At 50.4% G+C, this 15,306-nt stretch overlaps 1 protein-coding gene across 1 annotated transcript; it reads right to left on the bottom strand.

Moving 5' to 3' along the window:
• Positions 1-1,079: 1,079 nt before the first annotated feature.
• SLC4A9 (solute carrier family 4 member 9) lies at positions 1,080-14,949 on the bottom strand. Its single transcript, XM_012748901.2, has 22 exons — positions 14,690-14,949; positions 14,182-14,342; positions 13,783-13,896; positions 13,340-13,395; positions 13,040-13,197; positions 12,680-12,767; positions 12,202-12,356; positions 11,711-11,827; positions 11,385-11,559; positions 11,092-11,225; positions 10,656-10,918; positions 9,714-9,772; positions 9,265-9,453; positions 9,022-9,135; positions 7,715-7,876; positions 7,396-7,574; positions 6,672-6,744; positions 5,206-5,274; positions 4,776-4,949; positions 4,001-4,156; positions 3,519-3,619; positions 1,080-2,247 (listed from the first exon to the last, which is right to left on the bottom strand). The coding sequence occupies exons 1-21, from the start codon at positions 14,905-14,907 to the stop codon at positions 3,566-3,568; spliced, it is 2,868 nt and encodes a 955-aa protein (XP_012604355.2). The 5' UTR covers positions 14,908-14,949; the 3' UTR covers positions 1,080-2,247; positions 3,519-3,565.
• Positions 14,950-15,306: the final 357 nt, after the last annotated feature.

Here is a 15,306-nt window from a genome sequence, read left to right as displayed (position 1 = left end):
AGAAGGATCACTTGAGCCCAGAAGTTTGAGGTTGCTGTGAGCTAGGCTGATGCCATGGCACTCACTCTAGCCTGGGCAACAAAGCAAGAGTCTGTCTCAAAAAAAAAAAAACAACCTGGATTTAAAAACAAAAATAGGGGGCAGATGCAGTGACTCACACCTGCACTTTGGGAGGCCAAGATGTGAGGATCATTAGAGGCCAAGAGTTTGAGACCAGCCTGGAAACATAGTGAGACCTTGTCTCTACAGAAAATAGAAAAATTAGCTGTGTGTGGTGGCACAGGCTTGTAGTCACAGCTACTCAGTAAGCTGAGGCAGGAGGATCACTTGAGCCCAGGAGTTTGAGGTTGTAGTGAGCTATGACAACACTTGCTCTCTAGAGGCTAATAAAATAATTTGGAAGAGTTACCAATAACAAAAAAAGAGAATGCATAAATAATATTAGAAATGGGCCAGGCGCGGTGGCTCACACCTGGAATCCTAGCACTCTGGGAGGCCGAGGCGGGCGGATTGCTTGAGGTCAGGAGTTCAAAACCAGCCTGAGGAAGAGCGAGACCCTGTCTCTACTATAAATAGAAAGAAATTAATTGGCCAACTAATATATATAGAAAAAATTACCTGGGCATGGTGGTGCATGCCTGTAGTCCCAGCTACTCGGGAGGCTGAGGCAGAAGGATTGCTTGAGCCCAGGAGTTTGAGATTGCTGTGAGCTAGTCTGATGCCACAGCACTCACCCTAGCCTAGGCAACAAAGCGAGACTGTCTCAAAAAAAAAAAAAAAAAAAGAAATGATAGGGGAACCATAGCTAAATGTGCTACAGAGATTAAACAGATAAGGGTTTTAATAACTTTATATCAATAAATATGAAGACTTAGATAAAATGAAAAGATTCCTGGAAAAATACAATTCACCAAAACTGGCTAAAGAAGAAATAAAGAGCCTGAAAATTATAATAAAAAATTTAAATCAACTTAAGCTTGCCACAAAGCAAGCTCCAGGCCCCAGTGGCTTCACCAATGAATTCTTTGAATCAATAGAAAAATGGATAATTGAATTGTAGTAAAGTCATACAATGCAGTGCTATATAGCAATGAAAACGAACAAACTACAACTATATGCATCAACACAATTGATTCACAAAACAATGTTGAGTGAAAGAAGCAGTCACAGAAGAATTCATGTACTATGATTCTATTTATATGATATTCAAAAATAGGCAGAATGATCATACATATACATAAGGATACATAAATAAGTGTTAAAACTATAAAAAAAAAAGCAAGAGAACAATTACTATAAAATTTAGGATAATGTTTACCTGGAAGAGGGATATGATATGGAAAGGACATAAAGAGTAGAGGAGTTTCTAAGGTACTAGAAATACCCTAATTCTTAGCCTGAGTGCTAGATACACAGGTCTTTTTTTCATCATTATTCTTTAATTCTCCTAGGTATATACTCTAGAGAAATTCTTGCACTTGCAGAAGACATCTCATATATGCTCTTTTGTAGATGTGGTATCTTTTTCAATATATAAGATTATTCATTCTATGCAGATGACAGAATCAGGTAGATACATGTGTACTGACATGGGGAATATATCCAATGCATATTAAGTGACAACCATATTGCAGAACTCCACAGTATAATCCCATTTTAATAAAAATATTAATGTGTCCATTGAAAAAAACTGAACAATATACACTAAAATATGAACACTAGGTATTCCGGGATGGTATCCATTTCAGAATTATATAATTCTGTGTACATTTCTGTTTCAATATTTTCTGGTAACCTCATTTACTTTTGTGGTCAAAAAAAACAATAATAAGGATTTTTTTATATGTGTAAAAATCTTTTCAAATAAAGGAATATTTATTCTAGAAAGAGGGAATTTTTCTCCTTTTTGCAAGGAGAAAAGAGTTCTCTGATGGCCCCAAGATTCTGTAAAAGGAGAATTTGTGAGAACAGAAAGTTCAAATTGGGAAGGGCTTCTGGGCTCAGGTCTCTTTAATGGGTGGAGAGTGAATGGGGCCTGATAAGTCCTTCTAGCTCATCAGCTTTCCTAAGCACACAGCTAACCTACTTGCTCCTTGCCACTCTCCACTCCAGCTCAGGAGGTAACCGAGGTCTTGGCCAGCTGCCCTTCAGTCTTGCCCCATTGCTCCGGGTCCCCAGCTGATTGAGCATCTAGCACTTAAGCCAAAGGCCAACAATGTCCTGACTTCGTGAGTAAACACCTGTGAACTGAGAGAAGACATGGTGAGGCCAGAGCAAGTGCTCAAAGACATGTTACTGCAAATAACAGAGCAAAAGGAATGATAGGGCATAAGGAAAGCCCAGGAGATCTTGTTCTGGGCCAGCCAGTAAATTGCCCTTTGTGCCTCTAGCCCACCAAATTTCCCATTGCAAGTGGTGGAGGCTCTTAGATTCTTGGGCTTGCAGAACCATGAAGAGGAGTGTGTTCTGTGGCCCAAAAGAGAGTTCAGCTTATCAAGGGCAAATAATCCCAGGCTTGTGCACATGTTGTAGCCTCTGCTTAGAACATTTTCCCTCCATCTTATCCTAGCTCCCTTTTTTTCCCCTGAGACAGGGTCTTCCCATGTGCCCAGGCTGGAGTGCAGTGGCTATTCAAGGCATTATCATCACACCCTACAGCCTGGGACTCTTGGCCTCAAGCAATCCTCCTGCCTCAGCCTCCTGAGTAGCTGCAACTACAGGCACACACCACTAGGCCCAGTTACCTGACTAGCTTCTATTCATTCTTTGGATTTCAAATTATAGACCACTTCCTCCCATGACCCTTCACCAACTCATAGCACTCCACCTTCACTACCCTTCAAGAAGGAGTTAGAGGCTTCTGCTCCCAGTGCTTGTGCTTCCCTTATCCAGCACTATTCCACTCTAACAGTTGCCTATTTGTTTGTCTGACTCTCCCACTGGGACTTAAGCTTCCTTAGGTCTGGGACTATGGTTGTCTTACCACTGTATCTCTAGTATCAAGATACTCTATGATAGGTACTCAGAAAATGCTTGCTATATGGATGAATAAAATGAAGGAATGGCAGAGAGGGTCAGTAATAAAGAATCCCTCCACTTGTCTAGAGTATGGTGCTCAGCAGCCCAGGGGAGGAGCCTCCCAGGCTAGGGGAAGGAACATAGGTTTTATCCTCCCTTCCTCTTCTCCCCACTCCTTCCCATTCTTTTGTCATTACACCTGCCTCTACACTGCCCCCCACAACCTTCCATCTCCATATCCCATTTGGTGTAAGTTTGAACTCCCTCTACTGACCCAACTTCAGAACTGCAGAGAGCCAAGCCCAGGTACCCTTGCCTATTTCATTCTTCCCTCTGGACAGACCTTTCTACCCCTCCTTCCCCACTCTAGGTCTCCTAAAGGACTGGAGTATGAAGAGTATGAAGAGAAAACAGGGCTGGTCATCACACTGGAGGTTTCCAAGGTCTGAGCCCGCACCTACCCATCCTCAACACCAGGAGCACTTCCCTCACACCCTTACCTCATGCTCAGTTTCCCGGTCTCTCCACTCCCAGACTCCTACTTCAGCTAATTCACAGAGATGTTGATTTCTGGAGCCTTTGGCTGATACATCAGCTCTGACTGTGGGAGAGAGATCCCAAGATAGGTTGGGAATAGACAGAAAGACAGAGACCATGAGAGATAAGCACAGAGGAAGGGACCCAGTGGCAGGATATAAACCCACCACAAGACAAAACAAAGACCAGGGTTGAAAAAGACAGCCCATTAGAGCTGTTACCTGAGCCCTTTCCACCCCCATGGGGTCATAAACCAGGGCCCCTGTCCTCTGAAGAAAGATTTCCCTCAACCCTTCAATCTACCTATGTCAATACAGAGGCTAAGGGGAGTTACTGCATTAATCAGATCTTCAGGCTTAATGGAGATATTTAGCACAGCTCCTAGATAAGAGGGCTCTCCCAACCCCTGTCCCATTCCCCTTGGAAGACCCAGCCTGGAGCTTACATCTTCACTGTCACTTCCACTGAATGGGTGCTCTAGCTCCAGCACCTTCTCGGGGTTGCTTCTCTCTTCCTCTGGCATCAGCTCATCCAGCCAAAGGAGTTCCTGTGGTGAGAAGACCCATTCCAGTGCCTTTCGGACCCCCACCAGGCCCAACAACTGCAGGAACAGAAACATAGCCCAGGGCTGTCAGCAACAGCAGCAGAAACATTAATAATAGTAACATTTATTGAATACTTCCTATGTGCTAGGCATTGTATATCAGCTTCACTGAATGCTAAAACATTCCTATGAGGTAGGTACAATAATTATTCCCATTGTACAAAGAAGAAAACTGAGACCTTGAGAGATTGGTTATTTCCCGGAGGTCACACAACTGGGATGTGATAAGCAGATTGGTTCTACTGCAAAGCCCAAGCCTCCTAACTTCCTCAGTGAGTAAGAATGATGCCAGAAGCCACCTGTGTTTTTATTTACTGACTAACAAAAGGGTCAGCATTTCCTCTCCTAGGACCTCAGTTTTCTTCCAGGTTTTATATTCCTATCTGTGGTTGATCAACCCAAAGAGGTTGAGAAAGGAGTTGAATCAGGTATTACAGGACTAGCCCGTCTCTAGGTGTCCCTCTGCCACCTTTCTTTGTCTTAGGATTCTCAACCAGGCAGAGCCTGGCAAGTGATAGAGAGGAGATTCTTCCTCTTGTGGAGGCCTTGGCCACCCTTCCAGGCCCAGAGTCTCCCAGGACCCCCCAGGACACTGCTCAACCCTGACCCAAGTCACCATGAGGGGGAAGATGATGGCTGCAGGGGTAGACTTGATTATCCAAAGCAGACCCAGGCAGGAGAGTTGGATGGCTGTGAAGAGGTGGACCCTGCTCAGGGGTACATGCCGTAAGAGCAGCAGGTCTGGCTGATGCTTTGCTGGCATTAACAGTAGCTGCACTCTTTTCATGAACTGGGGGGAAAAGAGCAAAAGGAAAGCAGGACACTCAGGTAGCCTGACAGAAAGGTATCACTGTTAGCTGTCTCAGCCAGCATAGTGCTGCAGAGGCAGGTTGCTCCCTTGGCTTTTCCCCATCCAGAGCATGGCAACAGAGTCCCTGTGCCCAGGAGAGATAGGAAAAGAGGAGAGGAGGAAAACTGGCAAGTGTAGGCAGGAGATGCCAGCAGGAAAGAAAAAAGGAGTTGCTAGGTGATTTTAATGGGCTCACCTGGATGCTGCTCAGTGCTGCCACCCCCATGTACAAGAAGATGCCGTACAGCACAGGCATTGGGATGAACTGGTAGAAAGATTTGGAGAGCTGGCAGAGGAGTTTACCTCTGCCAACCACCCAGATGCCCAACCTTAGGCTCCAACCCCTGCCTAGCATCTGGCATCCAAGCCTGCCCAGGCCTTCCCTTTCCTTTCACGCTTCTCAAGTCTGATCTCATTGAATCCTCACATCAATCAGAGGAAATAAATTCTATTATTCTCCATTTTACAGATGGGGAAATTGAATTTCAGAGGGATTAAACAATTATCATAGCCTCCTCTGTTCTTTATGCTTCCACTCTACTGGCCTCCTTTCCTTCCCTCAACATGCCCAAGTTTGTTCTTACCTCTTGCAAACCCTTTTGCTTTGCTGTTCTACCTAAAATGATGCTCTTTCCCCAGACTTTTGCATGGCCAGTTCCTTCTTACTACTCATGCCTCATGTCATGACACCCTAGAAAGGCCTTCACTGACCACCTGATCTAAAGTAGCCCCTGGCACTCTTCATCGCCTTATCCTCTTTTATTTTTCATAGAAATTATCCTATTTTCTTGTTCTAATATTTAAAAACCTGTCTCCTCTCACCAGACTGCAAGGATAGAAACATGATCTCTTTTGACCACCATTATACCCCCAATATCTAGAACAGTGCTTGACATAAGGCTTATGCTATGTAAATATCTGCTGAATGAGAGCCACCTAATTAGTAACTGGCTGATCCGGTCCATCTGGCTCTTTCTGCTGCTCCACTCTCACCCAGCCTCCATGGCCTTTCCCTTCCCTAACCTCTTGTCATCCTGCCAGAGACTCTTGTCTGATACTCTCCACACCCTCCTTGACTGCTTTGCTGTCTTGGCTTGTTGAACCTTTCTGCTATTACTTGTTACTTAATTTTTGTTTGTGTGTGTTGCTGGTAGGGGCTTGGTTCCATAATCCTTTTCAATATTCCCCTGCCCCCCCGACTTCTCCCAGGTACCCAGCAGAGTCTTGCACACGGCAGATGTTCTATAAACCTCTGGTGAGGGAGAAGTGAAGATTTTTGCTTCAAACTTTTGTGGGGTATGACAACCATACTCCTAGGCTTGTTGGGAGGCTGAAGCAAGGGTAGCACTTGGCCCCTAGGGGATGGTGGTGGCACGCCCACACTCTGCCCCACTGGGTAGAAAGCCACTGGATAAGAGTTTGAGTTCTCACATAGATCTGAGAAACTGACTCTCTTGGTGGGCTCTTGCAAGTTACTTTCTCTCTTTAATCTTCCGCTTCCTCATTTGCTAAGTATATATGCTTCTCAGGGTTAATATGAGGATTGAATGAGATCAGGTATGGAGAAAACTTAACACAGTGCCTGGCACACAGTAAGTGTCAGTTCTTGCCATACATATTATTATTACTGCTATGACCCTGATTCTAGCCTAACAAAGGTACCTTGAGTACAGGTGCCAGGAAGATAGAAACTCCTGTAAGAATGAACACCACCAGGCCTGTCAGCCTCTGTTCCCTGTGGGGAGAAAGAGGAGTTTGCTCTGCTCTAGGAGAGCCCCTGGGGCATCTAGGCTGGAGATCCTGGCCAGACACCAGTACAGACCCTGGTAGCAAATGGAAACTAGAGGGATACCCCAATAGGTCACCTTGAGGGAGGGACCCTTAGTTTTATGTGAAAAATTGATGGAGAGGAAGGGGCAGAGCACTTCAACATGAGAGTCCCAGGCCTCTCCATCAATTCAAGTTCATAGTTGCTCTTCATTTTTATTTTGATGGAAAATTAGCAAGTTTTACACTGCTGTGAAGACTTAGATTTCACAATTTACAAAGTTGATTCCGTATACTTTAGACAGATTGTGTTTCCAACAGTTACAAAATTGTTTTGGAAATGGATTCCTTTGTAACCTATACACTGAGTGGGGCACCTTCACTTCCACCCTTACACTGATGGTGCTCCTCCTGAGACCCCTCCCAGTCCACGTGGCTGAAGGAAGAGAGGGGAAGATCTGACTCACCCAATGCAGAGCCCAGAACCCACCCATTCTGCCACTGCAGTGCTTCTGGGGCACCAGCTTAGAATTAAGCTGCCCAAATAACACTGCCATGCACCTCACTACCCCATCTTGCTGCCCACCTCTCATTCCAGCCTCCTGAATACCAGCCTCACCTGATGCCCAGGAAGCTGGGAGGCTCCCCGGGGACACAGGCTCTGCTTTCTCTCCGAAGACTATCCATGTGGGCCAGGGAGATGACGGTGGCTGAGACATACCAGGGCAGCCCAAGCACTGATGTGAGCAGCATCAGCATAGCCACACAGAAGAGATCCAGATGGAAGCCAGCTCCCTTCTGCAGGTAGTGGTGGGGGCAATGAGGATGAAGCTAGCCCAGGCCTAGGCGCTCTGTCCTCTGAGTTGGGAGAGGAGGAGCTTGGACCCCACCCTGGAGCTTCTGTCCTTTGGTCTCGGGTCTTACCCAGCAAGCCTTACCCGCAGTCTATATTCCACACGGTTGAGGATGACTGCTGTGATCTGCTGGTCCATAAAGATGAGGATAGACAGCAGCAGGGCAGGTAGGGCAGCTGCCACACTCAACCACCAGGGGTTGGCTCCAAAAGGTGACACCAGCCAGCCACGCCCAGGGAGTGTGGGCTGCAAGAGGAGTATTCCACAGACAGGTTGGAGAGGGTCTCCCAAGAGCATCTCACCTGCACACCTTAGTCTTGGCATTCTTCCACAACCTGCCTCCCTACGCCCAGCCATGAGACACTGGATGCTAGGTGTGTGTGTACACAGCTGGTTCAAAGCATCCCTGTCCCTTAAAAGAGGGAGGGGTACCAGCTTGGAGATTGGGCTGGCGCCAGGGGCTCTGAACCCTCTGGTTCAGGGTCCCATCATCCCTGGAAGAGAAGGAGGAGGTGGTGGATGGTGCCTGCCTATGCTTCTTGGTATTCAGATCCCTCTTCCCTAGCCCCCCCCCCATCCAGGGTGGGGCAAGTCAGGCTTAGACCTGCCTTGATCTGGGTCAGGGGCAGGAGAAGGGCTGGGTGTGTCTGCATCTGCTCTCATTACAAGCGTCTGTGTGGGGGAGGGGACCCCAGAACCTGCCCCAGTTGGAGCCCCCACTGCTCTCCCGTCCTGGAGAAAGCTGGAGAGGAGATCTCCAAATGCACAGGCAAAGTCTGAGAGTCAGTGCTAAGATTTATCCTGCACACTGTCATGCTCAGGGGAGGGAGCGTCAGTTTTACTGGATCAGAGCAGGCAATAAGTGTGCAAAGAGAGAGTGAAGAGTAGTAGAGTGGGCAGGGCCAGGCCCAAAGTAGAGAGAGCCCATAACAACCATAGCTAACATTTATTAAGGACTTGGTATGTGCCAAGCACTGTGATAAATGCTTCATGATCTTCCATAAAACAACTGATAGGGTAGGAACTATTGGCATTTATTATTTCCATTTTATGGATGAAAAAATTGAGGCAAAGAAGTGTGCATTAACTTGCCTTGCTAGGAAGTTGTAGAACTGGAATTCAAACTCAGGGCTGGCTGACCAGAACCCATCCTCTTAACCTCTACCCTCTAATAATGGCTACTGTGTGTTATGTTCTCACTTATGTGTCTGCTGCAGTACCTCATTTAGTCCTCATGACAACTCTGTGAGGCCATTATTATTACTATTTCTAGATTACAAGTGAGGAAAGAAGCTTAGAGGAACAGAAGTGTGGGATTTATGCATCTTCTTTCTCCAGGGTCTGCTGGCCCTGCTTTCCCCTCTATACCCACCCTCCACCCCATCTCTCACCTTGAACTCTCTGGGCACCAGGAGCTTTGGTGTGGCTAGGCCCAGGAAGGCATCAAGGCCACAGCACAGCAGGATGGCCAGGACTGAGGAGAAATCGCTGAGTACCTTGCGTACCTGGCAACACAGTGGAGACTCAGTCATGTTCAGGCCTGCCATCCCCCTTCTTCCACATCTTTCCCGTTTGCAGACAGGACCCAAGACCAAGAGCTAGGCCTTTCCCACAGAAAGAAAGGTGACACTCACCACAGAGGGGAAGAAGTGGCTGGTCTTCACATGCTTGAGGGCCATGGCAAAGAAGAAGGAGGTAAGGAAGAGGAGGAGGGAGAAGAAGGCGATGTCTGGGACTGTATGACAGCCAGGGCCACGAGGGAGGCCACCTCGCCGGGCGCACTCAGGTGGAGGCAACAAGGATGCATTGATCAGGCCTAGGTCCTATATGGAGGGGTGGTCAGGGATGGGGTTACAGGCAGCAAAGTAAACATCCTGCTCTCCTAAACCTACCTCGAGGGAAGGAGGACCCACGGAGGAACCAGGGGCCCAGGATGGGAGGTCTCCAGCCATAGAGACCTAGAAATGGCTGAGCCTCAGTGACCCATGAAGGTTTCCCTAGCTTGTGGGGTGAGAAGAGCTAGGAACCAGTACTTTGGCCTCCACCCTTTCTTTCCCAAACCCTCCTAGTAACAGTCCCTCACCATGATTAAGATGTCATCTCTGTCTTTTGGATTTGTCCTTGTCCATTGAGACTCATTTCCTAGGAAGCAGAGAATTCAGGTGTATGCCCCCTTCACTGGGAACCTTCTCTAGCCCCACAGGATTCTAATCTTATGGGTCCAGCTGAACCACAGAGTTCTTAGTTGTGACTCATCTATCTGCTGACTCCATCACTACCAAGTGTGTACTCCTCAGGACACTGTCTCATGCCCTCATCCCCTCAAATTCTCCACCCATCTGTACCCATGGTGCCAAGCACAGAACCTGTGCTGATGCTCAGCACATGATGGCTGAATGGATGAGCACACACATCTGTGTGTTTCCACCAGGGCCAGAACTGGTCTTGTCCATGCCTAGCACAGAGTCTGGCACACAATAGATAGGACACGTCTTTCTCAGTCCTGGTGTTGCCTTCCATGTGGAGGGACATATGCAAGTGCAATTCTCCAGGCCACTCTCCTCCTGTTCGGTCACTCTTACCCAGGAGAAGAGCAGTGGTTTATTTGATTTGTGAGTTTGGGAGATGAAGCAGGGCATGCCTTCCTCTCCCCTCACTCAGATATGAGCTGCCTACTTGGTGTGTGCATTTGGCTCTGCTCCCCTGGGGCAAGACAGTGGTGTCTAGGGCTGCCATGACTGGGTGGGTAAGTCTATCTAATTTTGGCTTCATCATTAGGAAGCCCATTCATATATATAACCCATGTTCTTTTATCAGTGTTATTAGAAATTAAGATGATATTGGGCCCTCCTTTGTCTTATTTCTCAATTGATTCAGAACCAGAGTGGGGAAAGCACTGCTGATTAATTGGGTAAAAAAATACTCAGCATTTTGCTGAACTTCACCAGTGGGGACAGTCAGGGTACAATCCCCCCACACACAAATCCTTCCTAACCTACCGAAGGCTCCTATTTCCCTCACCTACCTCCTGTGCCTGGGTATTGGCAGAGGCAGCCATAGGCAGGGGACCCAGGCCTCTGGATGGGATAGGCATGGGCCAAGTTCAGCATTTTGCCCACGGCATCATAGATGAAGATGAGGCTGATGAGGGCACAGAAACCTTCCTCAGTGAAGCGGGTGAAGTAGCGCACCAGCACACTGGCTTCTGTGGCCACCAGCACCAGGCAAAAGGTAGCCACCCAGATGCCCACCCACAGGCGGAAGGGCAGGTAGTCCAGGCTGTAATCTCTGTGAGGGTGAGAGACAGGCAGGGCTTGGTAAGGCTATCTGCTCCCCACCTAATCCAGGTCAGGTGCCACTCGAGCCAGACAGATAGCTCCCACCCTCTCCTATTGAACCAGCCAGAAGCAGGCTGAGGAGCAGCCAGTGAGGGTCCAGTGAGGTGGGAGGAGCTCTCCTACCTGCTGAAGGAGAAGAGCAGGCGTTCAAAGACCAGCACTGGCCCCGTGCTGCTGAGGATGGTGAGGGGCTGGCCTGCCGTTAGGCAGAAGGCAGCTCCAACCACCGCTGTGCCCAGGAAACTTTCCAGCACTCCCTGGAAGCCGAAAGGCGCTCAGCACAGTACCCTGTAGTCCTCAGTACAGAAGCCCGAGCTTCCAGGAAGCCTCCTTCACTCACCCATAGTCCCAGGGGAAGGGGACTAGCTGGCGGGACACCGAAGCTTGTGCCTGTCCCCTTCACACAACCCACTCACCTGGGCACCGTTCGTGGCATCTCCCAGCAAACCACCAAAAGTGATGGCGTTTGTGATGGTGGCCAGGTAAATGTAGAGCACAGCCGAGAAGCATTGGGGGTGCAGGGCGTCCAGGAAATCGCTGGGGTACCACGAGACCTTCCTGCGCACATCCTGGACAAGGCCCCCAAACAGCCTCCCGCCCGTGGGTCGTCAGGATCCAGGTTCCACACCCCACGCCCGCGTCCCCGCTACTTTCCCTGTGGCCGGGTGAGCCACTGCCACAGTGAGCACACACCTGTGTTCCCCTGTGACCCCAACCCTTGCTCCCACCCAGCTCGCCTCACCTGCCGGTCCGCTGCAGCTCCGGGCTGGATGCCTGCAGCCCGTGGCGGTGCCTGTCCTCAGGCCGGGTCACATGCGGGGCGGTGATGCCCTTGACTTCGCGCAGTTGAGAGAGCAGCCTGAGAAGGGGAATCTCAGCTTGGCAGAGAATCTCCAGCCTGTCCGCTGCTAGGCCCGGAGCTCATGGCGCCCTGCCCCCTGGCGGCTGCTCGTGTCTCTGCGGCTAAGAGCCAGGTTCTGACCGTGGAGACGTGGGCCTCAACCTAAGGGACAGGTCATACTGTGACCTGTGAAAGCCGGGCTTGGGCAGGGGAAGATCCTTGTTCAGGTCTCATAGCGAGAGAGTTGTCTAGCAGAACTCAGAGTTAGGTCTGCTGACCTCCAAATCCAAAGACAGGTCCTTTTCTCTTTCCTGGGACCCCACCTCTCCTTAACAGTGGGATTAGACCCAGGGCCTGTGGGGAAGGATCTGGGATGAATGGCCCCCAGGTACCTTTTGTGCTGAGAGGGAAGACATGTGGGTGGAGGAATACGGGCTGTCGGGTCCCACCGACCTGGAGGGAGCACTGTCACCTCCTCTAGGAAGGTATCTAAAGCTGCCAGAAGGTCGTGAAGGTTGCCGGCCCGGCGAACTGACCACTGGAATTGCTGGGAACAGGGGCTCAGAATGAGTGGTAAATGCACATCTGGACTCCTGCATGCATTTTCACAGTCTCAAAACTAGACACACACGAGTCACATAGGCAAACCGGTCATTCACACATTCATATATTCAATGAGTATCCATTGAGTGCCTAATGTGTGCCAGCACTAGGCCAGTAATGGCTCCCGCTATATTGCGGAGCCAAGGAAATTTCAGTCCCCATGCTCATGGACACAAAGCCACTCTCTGGGCTTTGTCCACACACAAGCTCACACACTCACATGAGCCTATGCGCGTGCACATACACACACACACCTGCCCAGCTCACCGGGTCACTGAGGAGGACAGCTGCCGCCCGGCCCATCTCATGGTAGCCCTTTGCCAGCATGGGGGGGCCCAGGAGAAGGCAGAAAAACCTGAGGAAGGAACCAGGCCCCAGAGTGGGTGGGAGGCTGCTTTCCCATGGGGCAGCCCTGGCCTCTGATGCTCAGCTCTGATCTCCCGACCAGCACCCATCCACACTCTCACGTGCACATCTGCTCCGCATCCCTGACCACCCCCCCTCCCCAGACCTCTGAGCTTCATCCCCACACATCCTCAGAGAATGGGGTGAAGACCCCCTGTCCCCTCCCCAGTAGAGACCCTTCATCTGGGCTGCAGGGTCCTGTATCCCACTCAGTAGCCTCACCTGCTGGGGAGGGGCACCTCAGTGAGGGGCCCCAGCACCACTGGATCCCGCAGTCGAACAAAGGCCCCTAGTGGCTGTGCCAGGGAGCCCAGCTCTCCAGCCAGCACAGTCCCTGCCTCAGCCCCTGGAGGCAGCCTCTGTCTCAGGGGGTTCTGATGCTGAGTGGGAGTTCGAGGAGACACAGAGTATAAAAGGTTATTTGGGTAAGGCAGGATCTCACTTGACGAGAGGTCCAGTAGAGGGTGGGCTTTGTTCATTCCTAACCCTTCTCCTAGCCCTGCCCAGGGAAAAGCCACAAACCTGTTCCTTCAAGGGAGCTTCCTCATCATAAGAAGACTTTCTTTGATGGGTAGATCCTACAAACCAGGATTATGCAGTGACAAAGAGCAAAGGCTTTGGGGGTGGATCCACCAGGGCTCCCTAACCAGTTTTGCCACTGACAAGCTGCGAGAACTAGTGCACACTCTTCCCTCAGTTTTCTCATCACTAAAATGGGGATAATTGTGGCACTACTTACAGGGTGGTTTTGAAGGTTAAATGAGATACTACATGTAAAGCTCTTGGCACAGTACTTACTAAGTACACCGCTTCATAGAATTCTACTGCTATGATTCAACCCCACCCACCCAGTCTTCTCCCCACAGCATTACCAACAGCTTCCTCTGGCCCAGGATGGTGCAGGGGAGAGCTGGGACCCTCCCACCCCAGGGTCTTGGTCCTGGGCCCAGGGAAGAGCCTCTCACCCCAGCAGAGCCTGGTGCCTGTGGTCTGGATGTAGTGCTGGGGTCTCTGCAGCAGCAAGGCCTGCAGCTGCCCCCTCAGCTCAGGGCTCAGTGACTCCACCCTGGTCACCTGCTCTGGAGAACAGATATAGGGCTCAAACCCCTTCCTGAGAGTTCTCTGGCCCCCCATTCCTTCCCCTTCCCCCTCCACCCAGGCCCCTTTCCCTTCTGGAGTCTCAGGGAATGCAGGGATCAATGAACTTGCTTCTGTACTCTGGTTTTCCATCTCTACTCTGTAACAAGGATAGACAATCCCTAGGGTGGAGTGGGGTGAGCTCTGGAAGATTCCAAGACTTTGGAGGAAATCCTAGGGAAATGGCATGGTTACCCAGGCCCTCCCTGCAAAGGATCCCAGCCTACCCACGAGCTCCAGGAGGCTCTGAGCTGGACAGTCCAGCAGTACAAGGCCCTCGGCCAGCAGGCTGCGGAGGTTCTGGAAGCTGGGCAGGGCCACCGTAGGCACGTGGGGGGCGCTCCACCGGCCTGCGTCCACCTCCAACTTCTCCTCAAATAGGACCCACCTGTGATGAAGGTGGGTAGATAGTGTCATTGAGGGTATCTCTCCCACACCCAGGAGCAGGAACGCAGGGGAGCCAGGGAAAGTAAGGCAGTAGGGGCATTCTGGGACCAGTGATGTGGAGTAGGCCCCTCCCCTGGAGTCACCCCTCATCTTGGGTCTTGGGGAACTCAAAAATAGACTGCAGAGGAGGCTGAGTATGATGGAGGGTGAGGCCCCCAAATAAGGGAATACAGAGGAAAATCCTAATTTTGGTGAGAAGCAGCCCCACAGGAGGAGCTGAAAGTCATGGAGCAGGCCCCAGCTGGGGAAGGGGAAGGACTCCATAGAACCAGCCTGGGTCCCACTCACCTGCCTGTCTCTCTCCACTCCAGCGCCTGGGGCCAGCCCAGCAACTCATTCAGCTGAATGAAGAGCAGAGGGTCCTTGGGTACCCCCAGTTCCCTGCTGTCTGTGTCTGAGGGGCCATTGGGGCTGGGGCTGGGGCCAAGGCCACTACCCAGCTCCCCTACAGGAACATTTTCATGAGCACTAGGGGCTTCAAACTCCTTCTGGCCTGGCAGCTTCATCCTGGTGAGGCTTGCATAGACGCTCAGAACCAGTGCAGTGGTAGGTTCTGAAGCCAGGAGCCCTCTGGCTGTCTACATTTATAATGCACCCCCCACCGCAGCACAATGCAAACAGGGTGAGGCCTGTTGACTCCAGAGCCTACTGGTCACCCACTTCCCCTCCTTACCTCCCCCACCCCCTGCTGGCCTGAGAGCGTTTGCAAGGCTAACCTGGCTTTTTCCAGGCTTTCCAAAAATGCCTAACCTGGGGCCAAAGTGTGTGTGTGCATTTTCTCTGGGATCAGGTCTGACCCCACTGTGTTTTGTGTAAATAAACAGGAGGAAATGGCTGGCGTAGGTCTGAAGGCTGACACCCCCATGTTATGCTGCCCCCTAGCCTGTATCAAATACAAACACCAA

The sequence above is a fragment of the Microcebus murinus genome, chromosome 21, assembly GCF_040939455.1.
Source record: "Microcebus murinus isolate Inina chromosome 21, M.murinus_Inina_mat1.0, whole genome shotgun sequence".
In the NCBI taxonomy this organism is placed as follows: Eukaryota; Metazoa; Chordata; class Mammalia; order Primates; family Cheirogaleidae; genus Microcebus; species Microcebus murinus.
The sequence above is the reverse complement of the archived record's forward strand: the minus strand, read 5'-3'. Positions and strand labels throughout refer to the sequence as shown.

Excerpts from the sequence above, each read along its gene's own strand:
- SLC4A9 (XM_012748901.2), bottom strand. The coding sequence starts at position 14,907 with ATGAAGCTGCCAGGCCAGAAGGAGTTTGAAGCCCCTAGTGCTCATGAA. Across the intron at positions 14,343-14,689 it reads GAGTGGAGAGAGACAGGCAG|GTGGGTCCTATTTGAGGAGA; the intron begins GTGAGTGGGACC and ends CCTTCATCACAG. Across the intron at positions 12,357-12,679 it reads CTGTCCTCCTCAGTGACCCG|CAATTCCAGTGGTCAGTTCG; the intron begins GTGAGCTGGGCA and ends CCCTGTTCCCAG.